The sequence below is a fragment of the Mytilus trossulus genome, chromosome 11 (genome assembly GCF_036588685.1).
Source record: "Mytilus trossulus isolate FHL-02 chromosome 11, PNRI_Mtr1.1.1.hap1, whole genome shotgun sequence".
Taxonomy (NCBI): Eukaryota; Metazoa; Mollusca; class Bivalvia; order Mytilida; family Mytilidae; genus Mytilus; species Mytilus trossulus.
The window spans coordinates 30,949,344-30,973,336 of record NC_086383.1 but is presented as its reverse complement, the minus strand read 5'-3'; the positions used below and the strand labels follow the sequence as shown (position 1 = coordinate 30,973,336).

The 23,993-nt window shown below is 31.4% G+C and overlaps 1 protein-coding gene across 1 annotated transcript; it reads left to right on the top strand.

Annotated features, from left to right (window-relative positions):
- Nucleotides 1-775: 775 nt before the first annotated feature.
- Nucleotides 776-2,411, top strand: LOC134689952 (transcription intermediary factor 1-beta-like). The gene is made up of 2 exons (XM_063549918.1): nt 776-1,575; nt 2,339-2,411. Exons 1-2 carry the CDS (start codon nt 809-811, stop codon nt 2,409-2,411), a joined length of 840 nt encoding a protein of 279 aa, XP_063405988.1. The 5' UTR covers nt 776-808.
- The last annotated feature ends 21,582 nt before the right edge of the window (nt 2,412-23,993 follow it).

Genomic DNA, 23,993 nt, shown 5'->3' with positions numbered 1-23,993 from the left:
GGAGTGGCCAGTCGATGTATTTTATGATTATAAATACAGAGAAGGACATTGTATATACATAACTTCGAACGACAACCATGTACTATTTTACCATTGAAACATCACATAATGCTTATCCTTAAAACTTATCCTCCTTTTATTAATGATAGTCCCTTGTGTAACACAAAAACTGTTTAGTAATTTGACGTACGTTTTGTTCATTAAGTGATGTTTCATGGTATTTTTTTTAGAAGAATGCGTATGTGAAAATCAATTTAATTATTATTTAAAATAAAACCGAGTTAATTAAAGATAAAACGTTATATACTTGTAGTATAAATGTATAAACATTAAGTTTTCCTCTTTAAAGCTAAAGTTATTAAACATTTTATTTATCGTCTAAACATATTAATAGCGATTTAAAAATCATTATAATATATTAGCTGATTCATTCACCTTTTGGTGAAAGCTATTAACATGATTACCAATATAATTGATGTTGTTGAGTACAATATTTACATTTAAATACACAGTTTTTGTAAATAACAGGTGATATTCTGTATAATAATCACGACGACTACTTAAACGGTTGATTTATTGCAATACTCATATGTCACGTTCAATACATAAAATGTCCGTTATCATTATACTTGTGTTTATATTAACTTATATATCACGTCCACATAAAATAACAAATACTGTTCGAACTGTTTAAATACAATCTAGTCAATTATTTACATACACTAGTTATCGTCCTTGATTTAAATTTAGAAAGTTTTGTCGAGTGATTCAATATTCTGTCATACCTGTAATTTTGATCGAATCCGCCATGGCTCAAGCTGCGTCGAAAACGTGCGAAGTTTGTGTGAGTGCCCCTGGGTCACAATACTGCATAGACTGTGAGGAATTCTATTGTGAAAACTGTAAGTTGCTGCATAATAGGCAGAAGTTATCCAGAAACCACCAGTTTCAAGAAGCATCAGACCTGATTCCGGAAGGTAAATCTAAATGTAATGAACACAAAGAAGAATTAACCTTAATTTGCAACATATGTAATGCGCAGATATGCACAAGTTGTGTGACAGGAAAACACAATGGGCATACATTTTCCAAGATTGTCGATGTAATCGGTCAACTGCGTGGAGATAATGAAACGAAAATTCGTGCCAAGGAAAATGAATCAATTCATAATATGAAGACGATTGAGGATAGCTTGGAGTCGTTTAATAATTCCGTTGAGTCTGTTATAAAATCCATCAACGATGAAGGCAACATAATTAAACGCATGGTTGATAAATCCGTAGCTCAGATGATTGCCTTGGTAAAAGAACAATCCAAAAAGGAGAGAGGTAAACTGTTTAATTCGTTGGCTGATGCTAAATCCGTGTTTGTTGATGGACAGACCTTAGACAGAAAGAGAAAAGAACTAGAGAAGACCCGACAGGATGGAATTTTGGTACAAAAGATCAATAATCTAAAAGAAGAAATTGACAAACTCACTATAAATTCTCTTCCAGAGTTTCCAAAAATAACCTTTAGTCGTAAATCTGTAGCTGAAGATGACATCAGAAAAATGATGGGGACATATACTATTAGGTAAATATAACAATATGCGATGTCTTTTAAATTGATACAGTTTGCATCATAAACCTTGCAAAACTTTAAAATATTGAGTGATTTTGTTTTTAAAGTTCATATATAGCAAGAAATGACTGACAAATACACATGCCACAAATTAAGATTGAAAGCTTGAAACATATTTACTCTTTTTAAATAGATCTCCAATAAACACGTTTCTTTTTTATAAGTAACATAAACTATATCTGTAACTACTGACGCGGACAGTGTTTTCCGATTAATGAAGCGCTTTAAGTAACGAAATAATTAGCTAGATAGCTCTCACTTCTCATGCAGTTATGCAAAACATCTGATAAGCACTGCATTGATCATAATAATAACACAATTAAGCATAACATATATGCATTGGTGATGCAACTAATCACTAAGAAAAAAATATTATCTACAAAAGAGTGTTTTTTTAAAGTTAACATCATTATCAAATATTGAAGAATATTTCAAATATCCAAATGTACATTTTATATAATGTGAGCATACTGTTAAATGATAAGACATATTATGAAACTATAAAAGTTTCGTATTTCATTATAATTTATTGAAAAATGACAACAACAGTGTTGTGCATTAGTGTGTTTACCTGTACTTTATCCTTAATATCAACACGTTTACAAAAAAAAACAGATTTTACATAGTACTTTTACATAGAATTAAATAATTTCAAAATGAATTATTTATTTAAACATTTAAAAAAAAACATAAAGACATCAAATCTGTTTGATAGCAGTTGTGCACCAGTCCTTGAAAAAAAGGAGGAACGCCATGGGTTCTTATACAGATGTAATTTTTGTAGGTAAGTTATTAGAATCAGCTCATCCTTTAGATTATTAATCATACAAAATAAATACATACAACATAACAAGATACAGCTCTTCATTAAAGTAACAAATGATTGAAATGAACTAGACATTAAATAAAACATGCACAACCTACAATTTAGTATAGTGTAAGATGTATGTACCTTTGTTTGACGTAGTATTGTTCAGGTAAAAACATTACTCAAGTGTTCAACTGCCAATAGTGTTAATACCAACTGATTTTTTAAGTTCTGTCTTATAATTGTACTGTAACACAACTGTCCCAGGTAAGGAAGATGGTTTGGGTTCCGCGAACACATTTAACATCGCCACTATCTGTTTGTATGTGCTTGTCCAAAGTCAGGAGCCTGTCATTCAGTGGTTACCGTTTGTAGGTATGTTACATATTGGATTTTTGTCATTTGTTTCTATAATAATTAGGCCGTTAGTTTTCTAGTTTGAATTGTCGTACATTTCATGCATTTGTGATGTCTGGACCTTTCATAGATGACTATGCGGTATGTGCTTTGATCGTTATTAAATGCTGTTTCGGTGACCCATAGCTGTTCATTTTTTTGTCATTTGGTCTTTTGTGGATAGTTGTCTTATTGCGTACATAACGCATCTGCTTTTGTAAATTCAATTTTTCAAGACAAATCCTGGTTTGCACTTTGAACTTTTCAGCCGGTTTTAAGGCTGTTTAACTGCAAGATTTTATTGAGTTTTTAATTGTGTATTAATCCAAGAAACGATTAATATGTAAAATTTTCTGAAAGACTGATATTTACGTTCTATTTTCCCACTCTAGAAAGGTTTTTGCTAGTTAACATATCGTAGTAAACAGTATTTGAAATATACCTTGTAGGAGCGACTACGCAGAAAAAAAGATGCACGTCAGTCTTTTTTATCCATTTTATATGGAATGATGGACCTGTCTTATAGTGTGAATATTTAATGAGTGTTGTCGCTTTGCCTTTCCGTCCTGTCATTTCTTCTATATATTATGTGCAAATGCCTTTATTTCCTGACATTACATCTCTGTGGTATGTAAAATTAATTAATTGTTTGGTCAAACACTTGTATGATATGTCATTGCTAAACTTTGGTGTGTTCAATAGGCATAACATTATACTGTAACTACTATATATTCTGTGAATACCTCTTAACTTTATGATCAACCGCCTTTACATTCTTTCATATTTTCACTATTTTGTGTCGATTATTCCTCTAAGTAAGTCAGTAATTAATTGCATTCTGTCACAAATAAGATTGTTATGCCGAGTTTTCTTAACGTTTTATTTTGATACATCTTTGTTCTATGAAAACCTGAGGGTGTTATAGTCTAACGGCTCCATGTTGTGTTTATACATATGTATCTCCAGTGAAAAGCATGATACTTTTTGGTATAGTTCATTTGCGTTTTGCTGAACAATTAATACTCTCTGTTAGCATTCATTACGTCATTTGCTTATGTCTTTTACATTACGTTCAAACACCTAATACAGTATGTGAAAACACTTATAACGTTATGTGCAAACAACTAATAGGTTTTGTATAAACAACTGATATGTTTTGTATGTGAAAATACCTATTACGGTATGTCAAATCACCCATTACATTATGTGCAATATCTTACTACATTATGTCCAAACAACTGTTACGTTATGTGCAAACACCTATAACGTTCTGGTAAACGTTTTTCTGACACAGATTACAACAAATAGCATCATTGATATGCATTTTGAAAATAACAAGTTTGAGCTTTCTAAAACGCTGTGAACTGCTGCGATGTACATATCCTTATTGAAGGTACTGTGAGTGCAACGGGCTACTGATATAGTATTGGAAATGTAGTTTTTTTATATATTGATTGATGTTAAAATGCTGTATAAATATTTAGTTTTTAGGGGAAATTAAGTTGTCCTACTTTTAGAGTGTGCGTTATACACACATGCTTTTAAATTAAAATATTTATAAATATACAGACACGACTCTAGTTTCCAATAAGTTCAACCGAAAGTAACAATATAATATAAAAAAGAGTATGTGGTATGAATGCCAATTGACAACTCTTCACAAGAGACTGCATGACGCAAAAATCAAAACAATGATAGGTCAACGTACGGCCTTCACAAATGAGCATAGGGCGTACCGCTCAGTCAGGTTTTTTAAAGGTCCGAAATGACAAATGTTTAACAATTGAAACCAAAAAACTAAAGGCATAATGTGTGTACCAACAAGTAAACTAAAACGAAATAAGTAACACAACAAACAACACCCACTGAATTACTGGCTCCTGACTTGGGACAGATACACACAGCATGTGGCGGGGTTAAACATGTCAATGCGAGCCGAACTCTCTCCTTAACATGGGACATTAGTCGAAAAAGGCTCCATAAACATAGAAATACATTTAACAAAAAAATATAATGGACGTGGCCGGGTATTAGTACGTCCCAACGAAAAATAACACGCACAAATCTGAGAATACTCGCAGGTACTAATAGCTAGTTCAAATTTTTTGTTTTTCTCCCGACTTTAACCTCGAACTAGAAATATAACGGCTGCGGGTATCAGAATGATTTGTTATAACCCTCACAGTAGGCTTTTCTAGCGAGAAACGCGTACCAGTTCAAATGCTACAAATGTATTGACGTCTCCCACGATTCATGTAGCAGATAAGAAGTCCTGCAAAATGTTTTAGATTTTATCGTCGTTCATTTCCCATAAAAGTCGTACATTTTATTCTGAATAACCTTCCTAAGACTTACGTTTCCCTCCGTCCCTGACAAGGCGTGTTGAGACATGTGGGTGACCTGAAAAAAGGAAGGAGCTTGTGGCCCGTCCCTCTCATTTGAGACTTTTGCAAACTAACAGAGATTTTTGAAAAGGTTGTAGGCCGTTTTCCCGTGAGTTTTTTTTTTGCATTTGATTAGTTAGGTAAATCGTGTTTTTAAATAACCCGGTAGATGTTAAATATAGTACATTTAAATATGTCACATCATCTATTTTCATACCTTGGACATGCATTCCTACAATACTCAAGGCCAAGACTATTGTTTGTTTTTTTTGTTTATCAAAACCAATATCTATGTTATTTGTTAACTCCCCTGCGAGGCATTAAAATATGAATCATCCACTTATATATATTTGAAAATAGTTTTGAATTAAAAAAGCGTGTTAATGTTGATAGATGATTTGTATCGTACATGTGTTTCATAGCTTTGTTTAACTCTAAACTAACAAAATATTAAACAAGAATGTACGTGTCCATAGTACATGGAAGACCCACTCGTACTACTATTTTCTAAGTTCTGTGAACTGTGAAATTGGAGTAAAATTTGTATTTTGGCATTAACATTAGAAATATCATATTATGGGGATCATGTTTACTTAGTTTAAAGTTGGGTGGACTTCAACTTCATCAAAAACTACCTTAACCAAAAGTTTTAAACTGAAACGGACGGACGGACGGACCGACGAACGAATGAACGAAATCACGCATAGAAAACTAAATGCCCATAAGTGGCGCATGCAAAAGGGGTTTAATATAATTATATATAAATACAATACACATTCAATAATCTAAGTATCGGATATAAATCATCAGCTAATCTGATTCAAGAACTGTCTCTAGTTAATTGCTTTTATGCCAAGAAGACATAAATATCGGACGCATTGAATTGAGATGTTGTTTTCCTCAATCTGGATGTATCTATATATTTACACTGTTTCATTCTTAAAAGAAATTGGAATATATTATAAAATATTAAAATTATATTTAAAACGATTTTAATTTTGATCACGTTATCTTCATTCTTATTTGTAAATAATAAATTTGCTGTAATCTAGAATTTTAGTTTATTGTAGGACCTTTTGTCTGATTTGAGAATATGCTTTTAATTGTAAAGACAATATTCAAATTAGCTCTCGCCGAAATATAGCCTTGCTAATGCTGCGTAAAACATCCAACAATCAATCAATCTTTACACTGTTCCGTCTATATGTACCAGACAACAGATTGTACCAGTTGGTACTAGAACGTTTTGTGTAACAAACACTTTAACGTATTTTCTGCATGGAATTGTACCAAGTGCACACATTGTTGTGATACAGAGTCAACACTTTCTTTAATGGTTTACCTACAGTCATTCTTTCATCCTTTGTTGTTGGTTTTTTTTTGTTTTTTTTTTTTTGGGGGGGGGGGGGGGGTAATTAACTATTTTCCTGACATATCATATTGTATAAAAATCGATATATTGACATAAACATATTTGTATTTCTTGTTTTTATCATAAATTCTATTCGTTCGGCACATATAAAACTGGCCCTTCTGTCTGTCTGTGATAGAAATATTACGGAAAGTTGGTTCTATGTCAATTTTTTTATTATTGATTAAAATGTACAAGACAGGTAGAGGGTATATCAAAAAGCTGCATTTTATCTTTTTTACATATTAAAAACTGCCTTTATCCTGTAATCCACAAAAAGGACGCATACACATATTCCTTCTAATTAAAAGCTTTATCAGCTTTGGGTCACATTCACTGGCCGTACTGGCAATTAAAGCCCGCAAACTCTAGGTAATGACTTCGATTTATCTGTTTTTGGTCCAGTAACTGTGCGTCGTATCCAAAACCTGTCATCAAGAATGATACAAATATGTTTTTATTTATTTGTAAATAAAGTCTCCAGTTACCCGCTTCAATGTTGAACAATTGGTAATAGGGAGATTTCTTTCTGTGTAACATTTCATTTTGGGGTCCTCTTCGTGGTTCGCGTTTCAATTATTGAAAAAAAACCAGAGACAATGAATTGGATTTAAACGATTTATGCTCAATTTTCAAGGGTGAATAACAGGATAAAAACAGTCCATGTGCATTGTTGGAAATATAAAATGTTTTTGTAGTCGCTGCGAAACAGGAGATATATCGGCAAGCCTCACTTTTCGTCCTGTTTCTAAAGCTCGTACACATAAATTTAATGTTTTCCGACAAAGTACATCTACTATATATATATAGCTTTTTGATATACCCGGCGCCGGGAGGAAGTTACGAATCAAATCTACTCTAACATCGTTAGGTTGATTTTCTAGGCACTTTATACATATTCTAAGGCCTGGTATTTCTTAATCATAAGAAATCCGATGGACAAGGTATAATTTGCAGTTGTCACCACACACAGGCAGATATATACATATATGTATTTACTGTGATTGTATGCTTCTAAAAATAGATTAGCATCCTGCAATTATACTGGAGAGATGAGTAGATGATCATTTCAGTACACTAAAAATAAATACTTCGTGTATTGTTTCAGAGATCCTTGTTTAATTCCTACAAGCAGGTAACACCTCCCGAAACGAAGGCTTATTTTTATAAGCTAGAGTTAGAGGATGGGGCAAGGTCTCTGCGCAATGCTAGGCGGTGTTGTCGTAGAAGTTAGAAAAATAGTACAGGTTCCAGCCCCGGCGCCGGGGAGGAAGTTACGAAGCTATTCTAACGTCGTTAGGTTGATTGTCTAGGCACCCTATACATATTATAAGGCCTGGTATTTCTTAATCATAAAAAATCCGATGGACAAGGTATAATTGCAGTTGTCACTACACACATGCAGACATATACTATATATATATACATGTATATATCATGTTTATAATCAATATAGCATTCCACAGATTTTGATATGAATTTATCTTTTTGTGTAACATTTCAACGAACATCGTCGCATCAATGAGAAACATCTACTTATTTTCCAAACGGTTGAGTCATAAATTCAATAAATATTATTTCGGGATATGTATTACTGTTAACTTTGATGCTCTTAGTGATGAATGCGAATGGTTTAATAAATATAGCTAAATACACAGACGTTACGCACGGTAAAGCGTTCTGATAAAAATTACGATATAATATGATTTTATAACAGCAACCATTCGCCTATACAAAATAAATCCACCAACATGCATCTACCTACAGAAAGGCTTTGATATGATTTTCTTATTTCAAGTTAATTCTTTAAATTTTTGCACCATACATTGATTGTATTGATCACACAAATCTTACTTTTACATTAATAATTGCATGTCCGGCGTAACATTTCAGATTGAATAAAATGTATTTTCCAAAGCACCGTTGAAATTTTGCACATACAATCTGCATAATTTCGTACACCAACTTCCTACTAGATCTATTGGCGTTGGGTGACATTTGAAGGATGTCCTCAACGAAGTATTCAGCAGGAGAACCTGTCTTTATGTGTTATGCGGAAACTTAATAAAATTTCGATTTTTATTATTATCACTATAATATAATCAAATCATATTAAAACTATATTCAATAAAAAGTTCTGAAAACGATAAGCATTTTCAAAGTTTCAAATGTAAAAAAATACTTTTTCATGAAGCAGAATTTAAAGAAATCGCTTGTCTAGCCACAATGTCCAAACGTTTTTTTTCCATTCCTTAGGTGAAATATGTAATAGAAATAGAAACTGTCCCTTTATAATACAAAATTAACATGTTTAAAAGATACAAAATATAAGTTCATACAAATGGCTAAATGATTCGGGTGTTTTCACAAACATCATGACCTTACAATTTTTTTCGGAAAGCATTCTCTATGTCTAGCCATCATGTCCAAGGGCGTCATTTAGACGTTTCTGCACAGTGTCGTCTTTTATATGAATACATACTTTTCCGTCTAGGCAGTTAACATATTCCGGGAAATGTTCATTCAAAAAAGGTCTGCTGGATCAAAATTACACTGAGATTAAAAAAAATCACACACATAAAGAATAGACCCTTTTTAGACACAGGGAAAAAGGGGGATGGGCTAGGGATTTTTTCTTATGGACAAAAGTTTTCACGTAAATCACGTACCTTTATAGATTAGAATCTGAGGTACAATGGTCTTATGAAATATACAAAGACTTATTTGTAAAATAAAACCATCAGTGCTTAAAAAATCATTTCAAATAGTCTGAAAAGCTCGCACAAACACATACAGATATTAAACAAAAGTGAGTTTAATCTCAAAAAATCATTTCTACTAAAATCGTTATTTACAGAAATATGCCAAAATTATTATTAACGATTTTTATGAAATAAATACCATAAGTATTTATGTTTAATTTGTCAAAATATTTTTCAGGCTAATTTTTATCTTCTCTCTTCTCATATGTAACTCCAGCAGCAAGATTTTTTTTTAAAGTTTGCTATGCATTCTATCCAAAATAAATTAGAAAAATCTACATTTGTTTTCACCTCATCAGAAAATAAGAACGATCGTCAGAAATAAATTGCCTTATAAATAATATTTTTTCAAAATATCTATTCTACTCATCTTATATGTATTTTTAAAAAAATCGGTAGTAGGTACTCGGCAATGTTTTCTTTAAAAACAGCGCAAATTCGCTGTTGGTAAGATAGCGTCAAAATTGTCTATTATACATGTTACGTCTTGCGACGCAATACCGTGCGTAACGTCACGATTATGCAAAATGATCATAAAGGGATTTGCTGCACATCTGAGAAATCTTATTTCTAGAAATAATAAAATTGCATACAAATATATTCTATTGGATATATATGTTATCATTTAATGAATGGCTATTATTTATTTTGAATTTATTGAACCATAAAACTAATTTTTGACTCTTCACATTGAATAATTCGCGATAATTTCTATCAAAAATAAGGCTCAAAGAACTTTTAGTATTATTTATGTGGACAATAACAACGTACACACATGTTGGCGTATGAATACACAACGTCAGAGTTGGCGTGTCGCCATCAAAATTGACAACATTGAAAATAAAACTAATAATTTTAACCAATCAGAAGACGGTAAATACACAAAATTTATTTATTCTAAAATATACATTGTTTTGACAGATATTGCCATTTTTAGGAATATCGTTCCCGCTTTTCACGGATACCGTTAAAGCGTGGGAAAAATATGTTAACAGCCAGATATGCATGTAGTACATATGATTCAATCCAAATTATCCTCAAAGTGCGGAATCCTTCTTATATTGATGAATTCTGGTTCGGTTTGAAATCGACGTAACACATTTAAGCAAAATTTAAAAAAAAACACCTATTTAACGAAAACAAAAACTAGGACAGACTTTAATACGAAAGTGAAAGCTTAAATTCTTCTGTCAATTTCATGTTACTGATTAAAAGTTAAGAATGTTCACTTTTTTTTTTTAATTTTCTTGAAAATTCTCGGAACCCTCTTGTTCATCCGTGTGAGCTCCATAAAAACATTTACCAGCTAAATCCCAGTTTACTTAAACCTTTGACATGTACAATTTGCCATAGATACGTTTATAGTTGTCAAAATGAATTAAAATAAAGTAAATATAATAAGGAAGTTGTAAAAAAAAAATAGAAAACCCTTTGAGAACATCTTTGAGAATATCATTAGATAATCTCTGGAAAACAAACACACGGACCTATATCATTATTTTGCTCTTTTTGTTTACTCAGTCAATGACCAATGGCGGAACCAGTATTTTTAAGAGGGTATAGCTACTTTTGTTGGTTTTAAATTTGATTAAGAAGGGGGGGGGGGGGATCGGGACTTAATTTTTCCAAAACTTCCTGTTAATCTAAAAAAAGTACAAGATAAAAGTTAGCAGGAAAAATATCTTCTTCTTCGGTCAATATAGTCTTACATGTAACAGGTCCATATATAACAACGTACTGACATCGACAAAAGTCTATAATGGATAAAAATTATTCGCCGCCTTCAAAAACCATATGTAATAAATATGTATGCAAGATATGGCGACCTATACAATGACCCAGTTGATGGAGGTGAAATAGAACAGTAAAGAAATGCGGTTGCGTTTTGTTTTTAACATGTAGCATCCTTTTTTTTTAGTCTAGTAGTATTATAATTCATATTATTTTATCAATTACACTGTAATTCTCACATAAGTCCACAGTCACATCATCAATTACGATTGTAAGGATAGTGTTAAAATTGCATTTTTTTTAATAGAAAATCCCTAACGAGAAACTTTGTAAATTGTGCATGAGCAGTTAGTTTTCCTGTTTGAATTGATCTACACTAGTAATTTGGGGACCCTTTATAGCTTGCTGTTCAATGTGAGTCTAGTCTCCGTGTTGAAGACCGTACTTAGAACTATACTTGTTTACTTTTTTCAAATTGTGATTTGAATGGATAGTTGTTTATCTATCAAGTTTGAAAAACAAATACTGTGACATGCTCTTATACTGCCGTTGTCAACTTTCAATATTTTAAGATTGGTCAGGGTCTAATATTTTACTTTAAAAAACATGTGTTCATTGATTACTATTTTTAAATCGGGATTTTTTTATTCGGCAATTAATTTCAAAAGTTCATTATATGAATGGATTTACAAATTTTGTAAAGGTTTTGCTCATTGTTGAAGACCATACAATGACCTGTAGAAAGGACAAGGTATGATAAGAGGCGTTTTTGGCCCCCTTCCCAAATAAGTTTATATATATATCATTGATAGTCTTGGGATAAAAACTCTTAAAAACTGTGTTTTTTTATGTTCCGGTGAAAGAAAGGTTGCCTAGCAACGGTTTTAATAAATAGCCAAATTATCACATATGCATTGCTTTCTTATTACAAATAAGCATAATTCAAAATAGTATTGTTTGTTTAACAATAACTTGAGTTTGCAAAGGAAAAGTCACTTCAATTTCAGTTTAAAAAAATGTTTAGCAACAACCTAGCAACAAAAATTTTGCCTAGCAACGGTTCAAAAATTTGTAATTTCGGCCATATGAGGTATAGATATAGCAATATTTAAAGATTTAGCTACCGTAAATGATTTTTCTTTCGTATATATGATGTCTTGGTCATCATTTTTTTTCTCAAGAAAATGAAACTGACCATAGCAACCTAAAAGTTGCTTAGCAACAGTCGAAAAAGATAGAAATCAAATTGAACTACAGAAAAACAGTTTTGATTTTTAATTGTACAAATTAGAGTACAACCAGGTTTATAGAAATGTTAAACATGCAAGAATAACTAGAAGTAAGAAATGAAAGTAAGTCAATTGTATAGCATGCTGATAAAAAGATTAGCAACCAAAACAGTGCTTAGCAACGATTAAATAATGGTGTATTTTTTTTTTGTATACCGAAGTAGGTTTTTTGGTATCATATTTATATCTTGATGAAGTAAATATTAAATCATATGCTGTTACAAAAAACAGGGTTGAGATCTCAAAAAATATTGTTTAACCCCGCAGCATTTAAGTCAGGAGCCTCTGACCTTTGTTAGTGTTTTACGATTTTTCATTTTAGTTTCCTGTGTATAAATGTGTAAAAATGAGTTTAGTATGACGCCAAATATTACTGAACTAGCATACATATTTGATTAGGGACCAGCTGAAAGATGCTTCAGGGTGTTGAAGTTTCTCGCGGCATTGAAGACCCATTGGTGGCCTTCAGTTGTTGTTTGCTCTTTGGTCGGGTTGTTGTCTCTTTCCCCATTTTATTCTCAATTTTAGTATTAGATAAAAGATAGCTATCAAGGAATTGGTCTGTTTAATAAAAAAAAAAAGCATAAATAGAAATTATATAAGAATGTGTCCCCAGTATAGTATACCATGAAAATGGGGCAGCATCTCTAATTTGGCATTAAAATTAGAAATATCATATCACACGGAACATGTGAAGTAAGTTTCAAGTTGATTGGACTTCAACTTCATCAAAAAATTACCTCGACCAAAAACTTTAACATGAAGCGCGACAGATGGACGAACGGACGGACGGGCGGACGACGGACGAACGAACATACGGACGCACAGACCGGAAAACATTATGTCTATAAATGGGCCATAAAAACTTCAAGTTATACAAGAAGTGACAATTATTATTCATAAATAATTGTGAAAGTTATGAATATAGCATTTCACATTTACATGATGATTACCGGTACATTGAAAAACTGGATTACTATTGAAGATTCAGTATCAGATTTATACAGTATGTAGAGCAAATATGCATAGCCTATACAATGCCATTGTTTCTCACTTCAATAATCGTACACTGTGAACTTTTTAACACTTAACACAATATTTTAAAGAAGGAAATGCTTAAAAAACAAAGTTCAAAATGTTCGATGAGGTCAGGCTTCAAGACGATAAAAACTCATGAAGATATGTAGACGAAAGAGGCATGAACATCTTCAAGCTTCTCTACAAATATATTATTTCTACGATATATATCCTGAAATTAGCACATTAATCGCCAGTGTGAAGAATCATGTGCAATCATACCACATCTCCTTATCTTATCCAAAATGTTTTTTTTTTTTTTAATGAAACAGTTATTGGTAAGAAGTATTTTATACCTAAAAACATTTGAATTTGATAAGAAACGTAGACACACTTCATTAAAGACCATTAAAGGGTCTTGGTGGCCGAGTGGTCTAAAAAGTTACTTCTGTAATCCCTAGCTAGTCAACACTGAAGTTGTGAGTTCGACCCCCGATGGTGCGGGTGCACTCGTTTTCAACCTGAATTTATCCTTTTTAAGTTGATCTATTTATTATTTTTATTCTGAATGTCTGATTGTCTAACCAAAAGGTTTCAATTTTCAAGATTTGCAGCCGATTTCATTGAGTGTGTAGCCAAAGGTATAGTGGCTATAGTCTTTGGTAAGCTTGCTTGTTAGCTGAACCGTGAAGTCATTATTTTGTCAGGTTTACTACCCTCTTTTCGAAGTAGCATAGTCCATCAGATAGAAAGATTGGCAATCTGCTGAAGTAGTATATTCTTAAAGGAGGATAGTTAACCTGACCTAACAATGACTTTATCGTTCATCTTACTAACAAACAAACTAAAGATATTACCTTTGACTTCACACTCAATGATGTCGGCTGTAGAAGTCACCAAGTTCAACCTTTCCGGTATTGAATAAATATTTAAAATTACTAAAAAAATCTTATTTATTGCATTAGGGACATTTAACTGTAGTACTAGAAGTGCAATTTGTGTCTTCAGTAATATATATATATAGCATGTAAGAGGGAAAACAAGTTCAACTACCGTTTTTGGTGAATATTCAACAACTACCCTAATTGTTTTTTTTTAAGTACCAAGAAATATTGACTAAGTCCAAAAGCCTGACATTTTTAGAATATTTGAAGAATAACAAAAATCCGGTGGCAATGCATGCTTCCATTAGGTGTACAATAAAGGTATTAAAGCTGTATCTCTTAAACTGTAGGATAACCAAGTGGTGGATCCAGAAATGTTCATAAGTGAAGGCCCACTGGCTGCCTAAGAGAGGGCATGATTTTGTCAAGCTTCAGTGATTCCCTATATATAAGCAACCATTTTATTTCTCAAAAGGGGAGCCGGTCCCTCTCCCCTCCCCCTAAATCCGTCTCTGTAACCGACTCTTCATATATATAGCTTGTACCAAAAAGTTAATGTGTCAATATACCGGACATTTAAAGAAAATCTTATAAAAAAAAATCAAAACCCTGTAGACATATACATCTCTATTATAGATAAAAAGCTTTTTAGGTCAAAATCTTAAGGCGATAAATAGACGTATATGTCCGGACAGAAACAAACGGACGGATGGATGGATGGACGTACGGACAGATCTTAATTAACGAACGTGCTCGACATTAAAAAGTAAAATATGTTAAAAGTAATTTCGCTATAGCATGTTTTATTTGAAAATCCAAATTGGATCTGAGTCAATTGAATGCTACATGTGTACTTTTTTTTTTATGGTTACAGCTTGTCAAAAGAGTGCTCTGACACATGTATAAGAAAAATCATTAGTGTACCGATATATGAAAAGGCTGGAACACATAATTTACAGTATTGTATAAGTGTAGTTAACTTATTTTCAGTATCAACTGCTCTTAAATTTACATGGAATTATGTTTATAACTACATTTCATACTTTAGATTCAGCATTAATTCTGTTTGCACTGATGCTTAACGTTTTAGTTTAGTACTGTATTTAGATATTTTTCTATTAACAAGTCATAGTATCTATAGCATGTACGAAATTATGGACAATTCACATATACTTAATTTAAACCAATAGATATGTAACATATTTTTCTGTAGATGGTAAAATAGAAAACTTCAAAGTGCAAAATATATAAGTTTTGATGAAATGATTTTCTTCAGAACTACAAAAAGGGTTTGAATATATTGTGAATTTATTATAAAATTCATTTGTAAGATTTCGTTGAATATTTGAAAATAATAATGAATAAAAATTAATTCACCATATTTCAAGGGACAAAACTCTGTATTTGGCTGCATAGTGTTGGACTATTTTGATTTATATGGGTCTAATTTCACGTACAATATATTTCTTTAAGAGAGTGACATGTCTTGATGACTGGATACGGCGTAATACTATCCGTACGTGATATTCTGATCGATTATGTATCCCGGAATAATTTCTTACCCGTGCCGTTCCCTATGACGTATTACAATGACTTGCCAAAATAATGTAAACAATCGGATTATTTTTCAAATTTTTAGACATGAGCGCCAACGTAGACCACCATGATATTTTGTTATGGAAAAGATACAGAAGAGTACCGTTGATGGTTAAAAATTTCAAGATGGTCTACGTTGGCGCTGATGTCAAATTTCGTCTCCGAACTTGACAAAATTGTAGATTTCTTACACTTTTCGTCGGTTTAAGCCTATTCAATGTCTAAGTTTGAACATATTTGAGTACATAACACCTAAAAATAAGGTTCTACAGGGACGAACAGATATTGAAGTTCATTACACAAGAGTGATGGGATTCAACTTTAAAGTTTAAAAATTCTGGAAAAAGGGGGGCCAAAAACGGCCCTTATCATACCTTGTCCTTTACTGCTAACTTATATGTCATCTGGTCTATGGCCGTCATACGGCCAAATCATCTGACTTTTGACAAATACAATATTTTGATTTATTTTGTGATTTATTAAGAAAACGAAAATGGTGATTCCGTAGTGTATTTTGCTTTCGGAAAACATGTTTAACGAGCTGTATTTTTCTCAGACATTTTTTCACAAACTAAAGCTTAAACAAGGGTCGGCGATCGATATTTTTTTTTATAATATGTTTGAAATTAAAGAATTTGACAATTTATAGAATGAAAAACTCGGTTTACATAGACCAATATATATTTGACGGATTAACAGTATGCCGAAATCCTGAAGAAAACATGATGTCAATTTGTAATCTATGCATTTAAACCTGCTGAAAAAAAACACCTGCATTTGACAAAAACTTGTGTTATGAGACCATTAATTGTAGGTCCCTATGTAGTGTATTTTATATATAGATTGAACGTGTAAAAGACAACCAGTCATATGAAACCACACTTTTGTTTTCCCTTAAGTTGTCTCTAAAACAGTTTTTAATTCATTTGTACAGCAGGTTGAATTTAGCCTATCTATTAGAATTTGAGTTATCTCTCCCTTTCTTTTGTAAATTGGTAATTCATGAAAAAAGTATGGAAATAAAGAAATTTGGAAGATAAGTCCAGTACAAGGGGTCTTATGTTCGGAAGAGTTTGGAGTGTCTGTAAATGAATACACAGAAGCCTGCTATATGGTTGTGTGCAATCCAGTATAATTGTCGGACACCTACTCACACTCGTTCTTTCTTTCTTTCTCAGATTAATGTAAAAGTCAAGTTTAGCATACTAGTCTCATCGCATGCGTATGTAAAAGGCAATTCTATTCGAGAAAATGAACTCAATTTTGTCGCATTATTTTTAGAAGTAATAATCTTTTTCACACACATGTGACTTGGTATAAATGACTTTATAGAGATTGTTCTACTCACAGTAGATCAGTAGATAAACAAATTATCGTAAGCTATACTTTGCTCATTGTTAAATGTCATACGGTGACCATTAGTTTTTTGTGGGAGAGTTGTCCCATTTGAAATCATACACATCTTCTATTTTTATAGATGAAATATTGATGAGAGTATTTCTCAGGTAAAACGTTTTGTTTAATGAGTTGCTGCGATAAAAAAAGATTACGCATTTTACTGAAATGTTCATAATCAAGAAGTACTTTTTTTCTCATAAGATTTTGTATTTTTAGCTTCGATTTTTTTAATAGCAACGCTAGGAATTAGAGAGTTTGTGTATAGCTGCATTTGGAATCGTTTATAATCCAGTTATAAGGGAGCTTATTTAAACGATGAACTTTCTGTTGATCGTATTTCCAGTTTCAATGTATCTTGCTTTTTTTAATGAGAGTGATCATATGTAAACTTGTCGTTTTTATGACCCCGGAGCTTGTATTTATCATGTTTTATGAAGCATCCGCATTTAATAATTCGACATCCTAAATCTTTGATACAATGCAGATCTATATTTCAGAAATATATAAGTTTTCTTTATATAGATCAGATCATTTCACGAAATTATTCAATGCAGATATGCATGAAAAGTCATATACAATTCAGCGTTATCATAACGCGAACGCCAAGTAACGATTATGGGGACATATCATTGGACATCTTAGACTGTTTCAAATTTTCTATCTGCAGCTCAAACAAAAGTACATATCATATCATTTTTTTTAATTGTGTTTATTTATATTTGTACTTGTATCGTTGTTTGTTTATGCACTGTAAAGCGCTTAGAGTAAATGTTTATTTAGATAAGCGCTATGTTATCACTGTAAATAATAAATAATAATAATTTTCAAGAAGAATAAATGTATTTTCTATTTATATCAAATAACAGTTGTTAAAGAGTTGATATATAATAGAATTTCAATTATAAAAAAGCCTCCGAATTATTCTTTGAGTCATTTTGTCCATCGGGACATTTTATTGGACACGGGAAAACTGACGATGTTTTAAAACTAGGACTGCAGTTACTTAATAATGACTTACAATAGCTTCGTTAGATCATGTATAAATTTCCTGATACTTTTTCAATCCATTTTCATCCGTTATATCTTATAAAAGCAAAGACAGAAAGTTTAGCAACTTATTGGGACATTTGTTTTCTCTTCCTTATCTCAACTCAACTCTTCTGACGATTTTTCTTCCCTCGCATTAAAAATGTATATTATTTCCCTCACATTAAAAAATGTATATAACGCCGTTTTACGTTATAGGTATACAATACAGTTGTAAAATTATTTTACATTTAACTATCCAATTAATTCACACTGGGGTTACAAAGACGCGCACAAAACAAAATTGTAACAGCGGGACACCCTTAAAATGACGTTATTGGCATCAACATGAACAAAGTTTTTCATTTAATAATGTACAAAGCCAAAAAATCATCTATGTTATTGATTTCTAAGGTTTGTTTCCTTTTGATTGGGATGCATAACATGGATATTACTTGTAAAGAAAAAGAGCTTAAATAAGAATACCTAGCCATATTCGCAAAGAGACACCAATACCATGCGCAACGTCACACTCTTAGAGTAAACAACATAATTTCCCCTTTAAACCAAACATTGTTATATCAATCAATATCTAAAAATACCACATTTCCAATAGTAAATCAACAAAAAATCCGATGCACACATACTACCTTAAATAAGGATGCAGCGAAGCAGCCCACAGCTTTTTAGAAAGCTCCAACTTGTATTTTATTAATTTTCAAAGTGTATATCATTGATGCGTTTTTATTTTAATCTGTGTCAAAAAGTAAGTAAAGAAAAAAAAAGACACGATGATCAAAAATAAAGTATTTTACAGATTTTCAAAATTGTTTCCCTGAATATGTTATATCGTTAAGGTTCAGTAAAAATCACTTAACTGTATAATGTATCATTTAAGGCGTGACAAAATTCAACCACTCTGCGACGAGTAAGTACTTATATTTCAATTTGCATATTAGAACATACAGTTAAACGCCATGTTTCTTAAAACAAAATTCGAAACAGTTGTGTCTATTTTATATGAGCCTCACTTATACCTGAACATCTTAATAGTTAAACAGTTCATTGTCGCTGCAAGTTTTAATGTTGTTATGTTTTTTTTTCGTTATAATATTATGCATATGTTATCTGCTTTAGACCAGTAGTGATGGAAAGTCAAATAACTTGTAGTATGTCTTCACTTCTTATAGATATACAGACACCTGCTTTTTACCGCTGTCATTCCTACATACACTAAGGACATTCACATCTAAAACAAAAGGAAAGCGAATAAATGTTTTGATGATCATTTTCATGAAAGATTCAATTTTAATCAAATGCTGCTTTACATTTATATATTAATGGCAAGCCTGTCAACTTTTGCATAGTTTTAGCACCATACCCAAAGACATCATCATTTACTTGTCTGCATTTATTTCTAAGTACATATCAACCTGTTTATTTCTTAAAAGAATTAAGAAAGATTGAATTATTAGAATACACGGAATAGCAGACAGGTTTTGAAATTATTGCAACCGTTATTATTTACCCGTCGGCCGTTGACCTCGAGCATACCGAAATAAATCATCAGATAAACAATGGTAAAATTCTAATGTTTCAAATTGTAAGTAGCAAGTTCAAGGTTGATTAAGAGAATTATTTGTTACTTAAACTGCAATGCAATACCTGAAATTATATGTTCGGTTTAAAAATGAACTATTTACAAATTACGAATTACAATCCTACTTATTAACGCAATAGCTGTTGCACACAAGGAAAATAAACAAAGAGTGTACACCATAAAAACAGTCTTGTCGAGCCTACATAAGAGCAACAACTATGATGATAATAGTATATAGCTCAATATGGTCTTTCTCCAATTGACACATACATGTATGATGCTGTTCAAGCCTTCAAGCCTTCAAGGCAACACAAATGACTGCTACATCAAGACACCATATTGTTTCAATATAACGAAAAAGCTTTACTTTTATTACAAACATATCGAAATCCTTATATCACATCATCATTTCAAAAGAAAATTTCATTCAGACAAATTGTATAATATGGCTATAGTGTTATCACTGAAAATATCTTTAACATGGCATTTACATACAGATATACATTATCCTCTAAAGATCTCAAGCCTTCTTATTGACTCATCAGCCCATGACTACGAGCATAACGAACTCAATATTGACGCCATATGTAAACAATCGCAACTTATGTCTTTGTCAAGCAGACATTACAGGAGAAATAATTATGTTTATCGTTATTGGTTGATTATTATACGTCTAAACACGACATATATGTTGTTGTTCCAGCCGGAAATCCAAGCAAACACAAATGATTGCTTCATCAGAACATCAAATTTCTTTTATTGCATATATGGTATGTTTGAAGTTCATTAAAGACATATCGAAATCTTTATAACAAACATGAATAACTTATTTAATAGAAAATACCATTCTGATAAACTGTGCTATATAGCTCAATGTCAAAAATTAAATACCCATTTTGAAATTGATGACATGGCAATACATAAAATTTATAAATAATCAATGATGCTCAAAAAGACTAATGTATCATTCCTTTTTTTTTCAGTGAGTAAGTAGCAAGTTCAAGTTTGATTAGAGAAGTATTTATAATTCAAACTGCAATGCAATACACGTAATAGCTGTTAGAATAAGACATTGTTTTCCCTTTCAAATATTACAATAACTATTATGTACTCATTGGCTGATGACCACGAGCAAATTGAAGACATAACTGACACCATATTTGAGGCATAAAACCAATCTTGTCAAGCTTACATCAAAACATCAAATTTATTTAATTGCATATATGATTTGTTTGAAGTTCATTAAAGACATATCGAAATCTTTATAGCAAACATGATAAACTTATTTAATAGAAAATACCATACTGATAAACTGTGCTATATAGCTCAATGTCAAAAATTAAATACCCATTTTGAAATTCATTAAATGGCAATACATACAAATTATAAAATACCCAATGATGCTGAAAAGACTAATGTAACATTCTTTTTTTTTCAGTATGTAAGTAGCAAGTTCAAGTTTGATTAGAGAAGTATTTATAATTCAAACTGCAATGCAATACACGTAATAGCTGTTAGAACAAGAAATTGTTTTCCCCTTCAAATATTACAATAACTATTATTTACTCATTGGCTGATGACCAAGAGGACAATAAACCAATAACTGACACCATATTTGAGGCATAAAACCAGTCTTGTCAAACTTACATCAGAACATCAAATTTCTGTCATTGCTTATATGATTTGTTTGAAGTTCATTAAAGACATATCGAAATCTTGATAACAAACATGAATAACTTTTTTAATAGAATCTACCATTTTGATAAACTGTGCTATATAACTGAATGTCAAAAATTAAATACCCGTTTTGAAATTGATGACATGGCAAGACATAAAAATTATAAAATAATCAATGATGCTGAAACAGACTAATGTAACTTTCCTTTTATTTTCAGTTAGTAAGTAGCAAGTTCAAGTTTCATTAGAGAAGTATTTATAATTGAAACTGCAATGCAATACACGTACTAGCTGTTAGAACAAGAAATTGTTTTTTTTCTTTCAAATATTACAATAACTTTTATTTACTCATTGGCCGATGACCACGAGGACAATAAACAAATAACTGACACCATATTTGAAGCATAAAACAAGTCTTGTCAAGCTTACATAAGAACACCAACTTCATGTCTGCAGTATTTAGCTCAATATAGATTTTCTTTACTGTACACATACATGTATGTTGCTGTTTAAGTCTTCAAAGCAACATCAATGACTGCTTCATCAAAACACAACATTTTGTAAAGCTCATAGAAATAGCTTGTAGACATTTAAAGACATTTCTTAATCCTGATCACACATCAACATTACTATTTCAAAAAAAAACTTAATTCCGATAATTGCATAATATATAAATTGTTTGAAGTTCATTAGAAACACATCGGAATCTTTGCTGCAAACAAGCGTAACTTATTCAATGGAAGATTCAATTCTAAACAATTATTCTATATAGCTTGAATGGAAAAAAAAATTAATACCCATTTTGAAATTCTTTACATAGCAATACATACAAATTATAAAATAATAAATGATGCTGAAACATGCTAATGTAACTTTCCTTTTTTTCAGTTAGTAAGTAGCATGTTCAAGTTTGATTAGAGAAGTATTTGTTATTCAAACTGCAATGCAATACACGTAATAGCTGTTAGAACAAGAAATTGTTTTTTTCTATCAAATATTACAATAACTATTATTTACTGATTGGCCGATGACCACGAGGACAATAAACAAATAACTGATACCATATTTGAAGCATAAAACCAGTCTTGTCAAGCTTACATCAGAACACCAACTTGATGTCTGCAGTATTTAGCTCAATATAGATTTTCTTTACTTTACACATACATGTATGTTGCTGTTTAAGTCTTCAAAACAACATCAATGACTGCTTCATCAAAACACCACATTTTGTAAAGCTCATAGAAATAGCTTAAAGACATTTAAAGACATTTCTTAATCCTGATCACAAATCAACATTACTATGTCAAAATAAAACTTAATTCCGATAATTGCAGTATATATAAATTGTTTGAAGTTCATTAGAAACATATCGGAATCTATACTGCAAACAAGCGTAACTTATTCAATGGACGATTCAATTCTGATCAATTATTCTATATAGCTTGAATGGTAAAAAAAAAATACCCATTACATAGCAATACACGTAATAGCTGTCAGAATAACAAATTGTTTTCCTTTTTAAATATTACAATAACTAGTATATACTCATTGGCCGTTGACCACGAGCAAAATGAACAAATAACTGAGACCATATTTGATGCATAAAACCAGTCTTGTCAAGCTTACATCAGAACATCAAATTTCTTTCATTGCATATATGATTTGTTTGAAATTCATTAAAGACAAATCGAAATCTTTATAACAAACATGAATAACTTATTTAATAGAATATACCATTCTGATAAACTGTGCTATATAGCTCAATTTCAAAAACTAAATACTCATTTTGAAATTCATAACATGGCAATGCATAAAAATTATAAAATTATCAATGATGCTGAAAAAGACTAATGTAACATTCGTTTTTTTTCAGTGAGTAAGTAGTTAGTTCAAGTTTGATTAGAGAAGTATTTATAATTCAAACTGCAATGCAATACACGTAATAGCTGTTACACCAAGCAATTGTTTTCCCTTTTAAATATTACAATAACTATCATTTACTCATTGGCCGTTGACCACGAGCAAAATTAACAAATAGCTGACACCATAATTGAAGCATAAAACCAGATTTGTCAAGCTTACATAAGAACACCAACTTGATGTCTGCAGTATGTAGCTTAATATAGATTTTCTTTACTTTACACATACATGTATGTTCCTTTTTAAGTCTTCAAAGCAACATCGATGACTGCTTCATTAAAACACCACATTTTGTAAAGCTCATAGAAATAGCTTAAAGACATTTAAAGACATTTCTAAATCCTGATCACACATCAACATTACTATTTCAAAGAAACTTAATTCTGATTATTGCATAAGATGTAAATTGTTTGAAGTTCATTAGAGACATATTGGAATCTTTACAGCAAGCAAGCTTAACTTATTCAATGG

Excerpts from the sequence above, each read along its gene's own strand:
- LOC134689952 (XM_063549918.1), top strand. The coding sequence starts at position 809 with ATGGCTCAAGCTGCGTCGAAAACGTGCGAAGTTTGTGTGAGTGCCCCT. Across the intron at positions 1,576-2,338 it reads ATGGGGACATATACTATTAG|CAGTTGTGCACCAGTCCTTG; the intron begins GTAAATATAACA and ends TCTGTTTGATAG.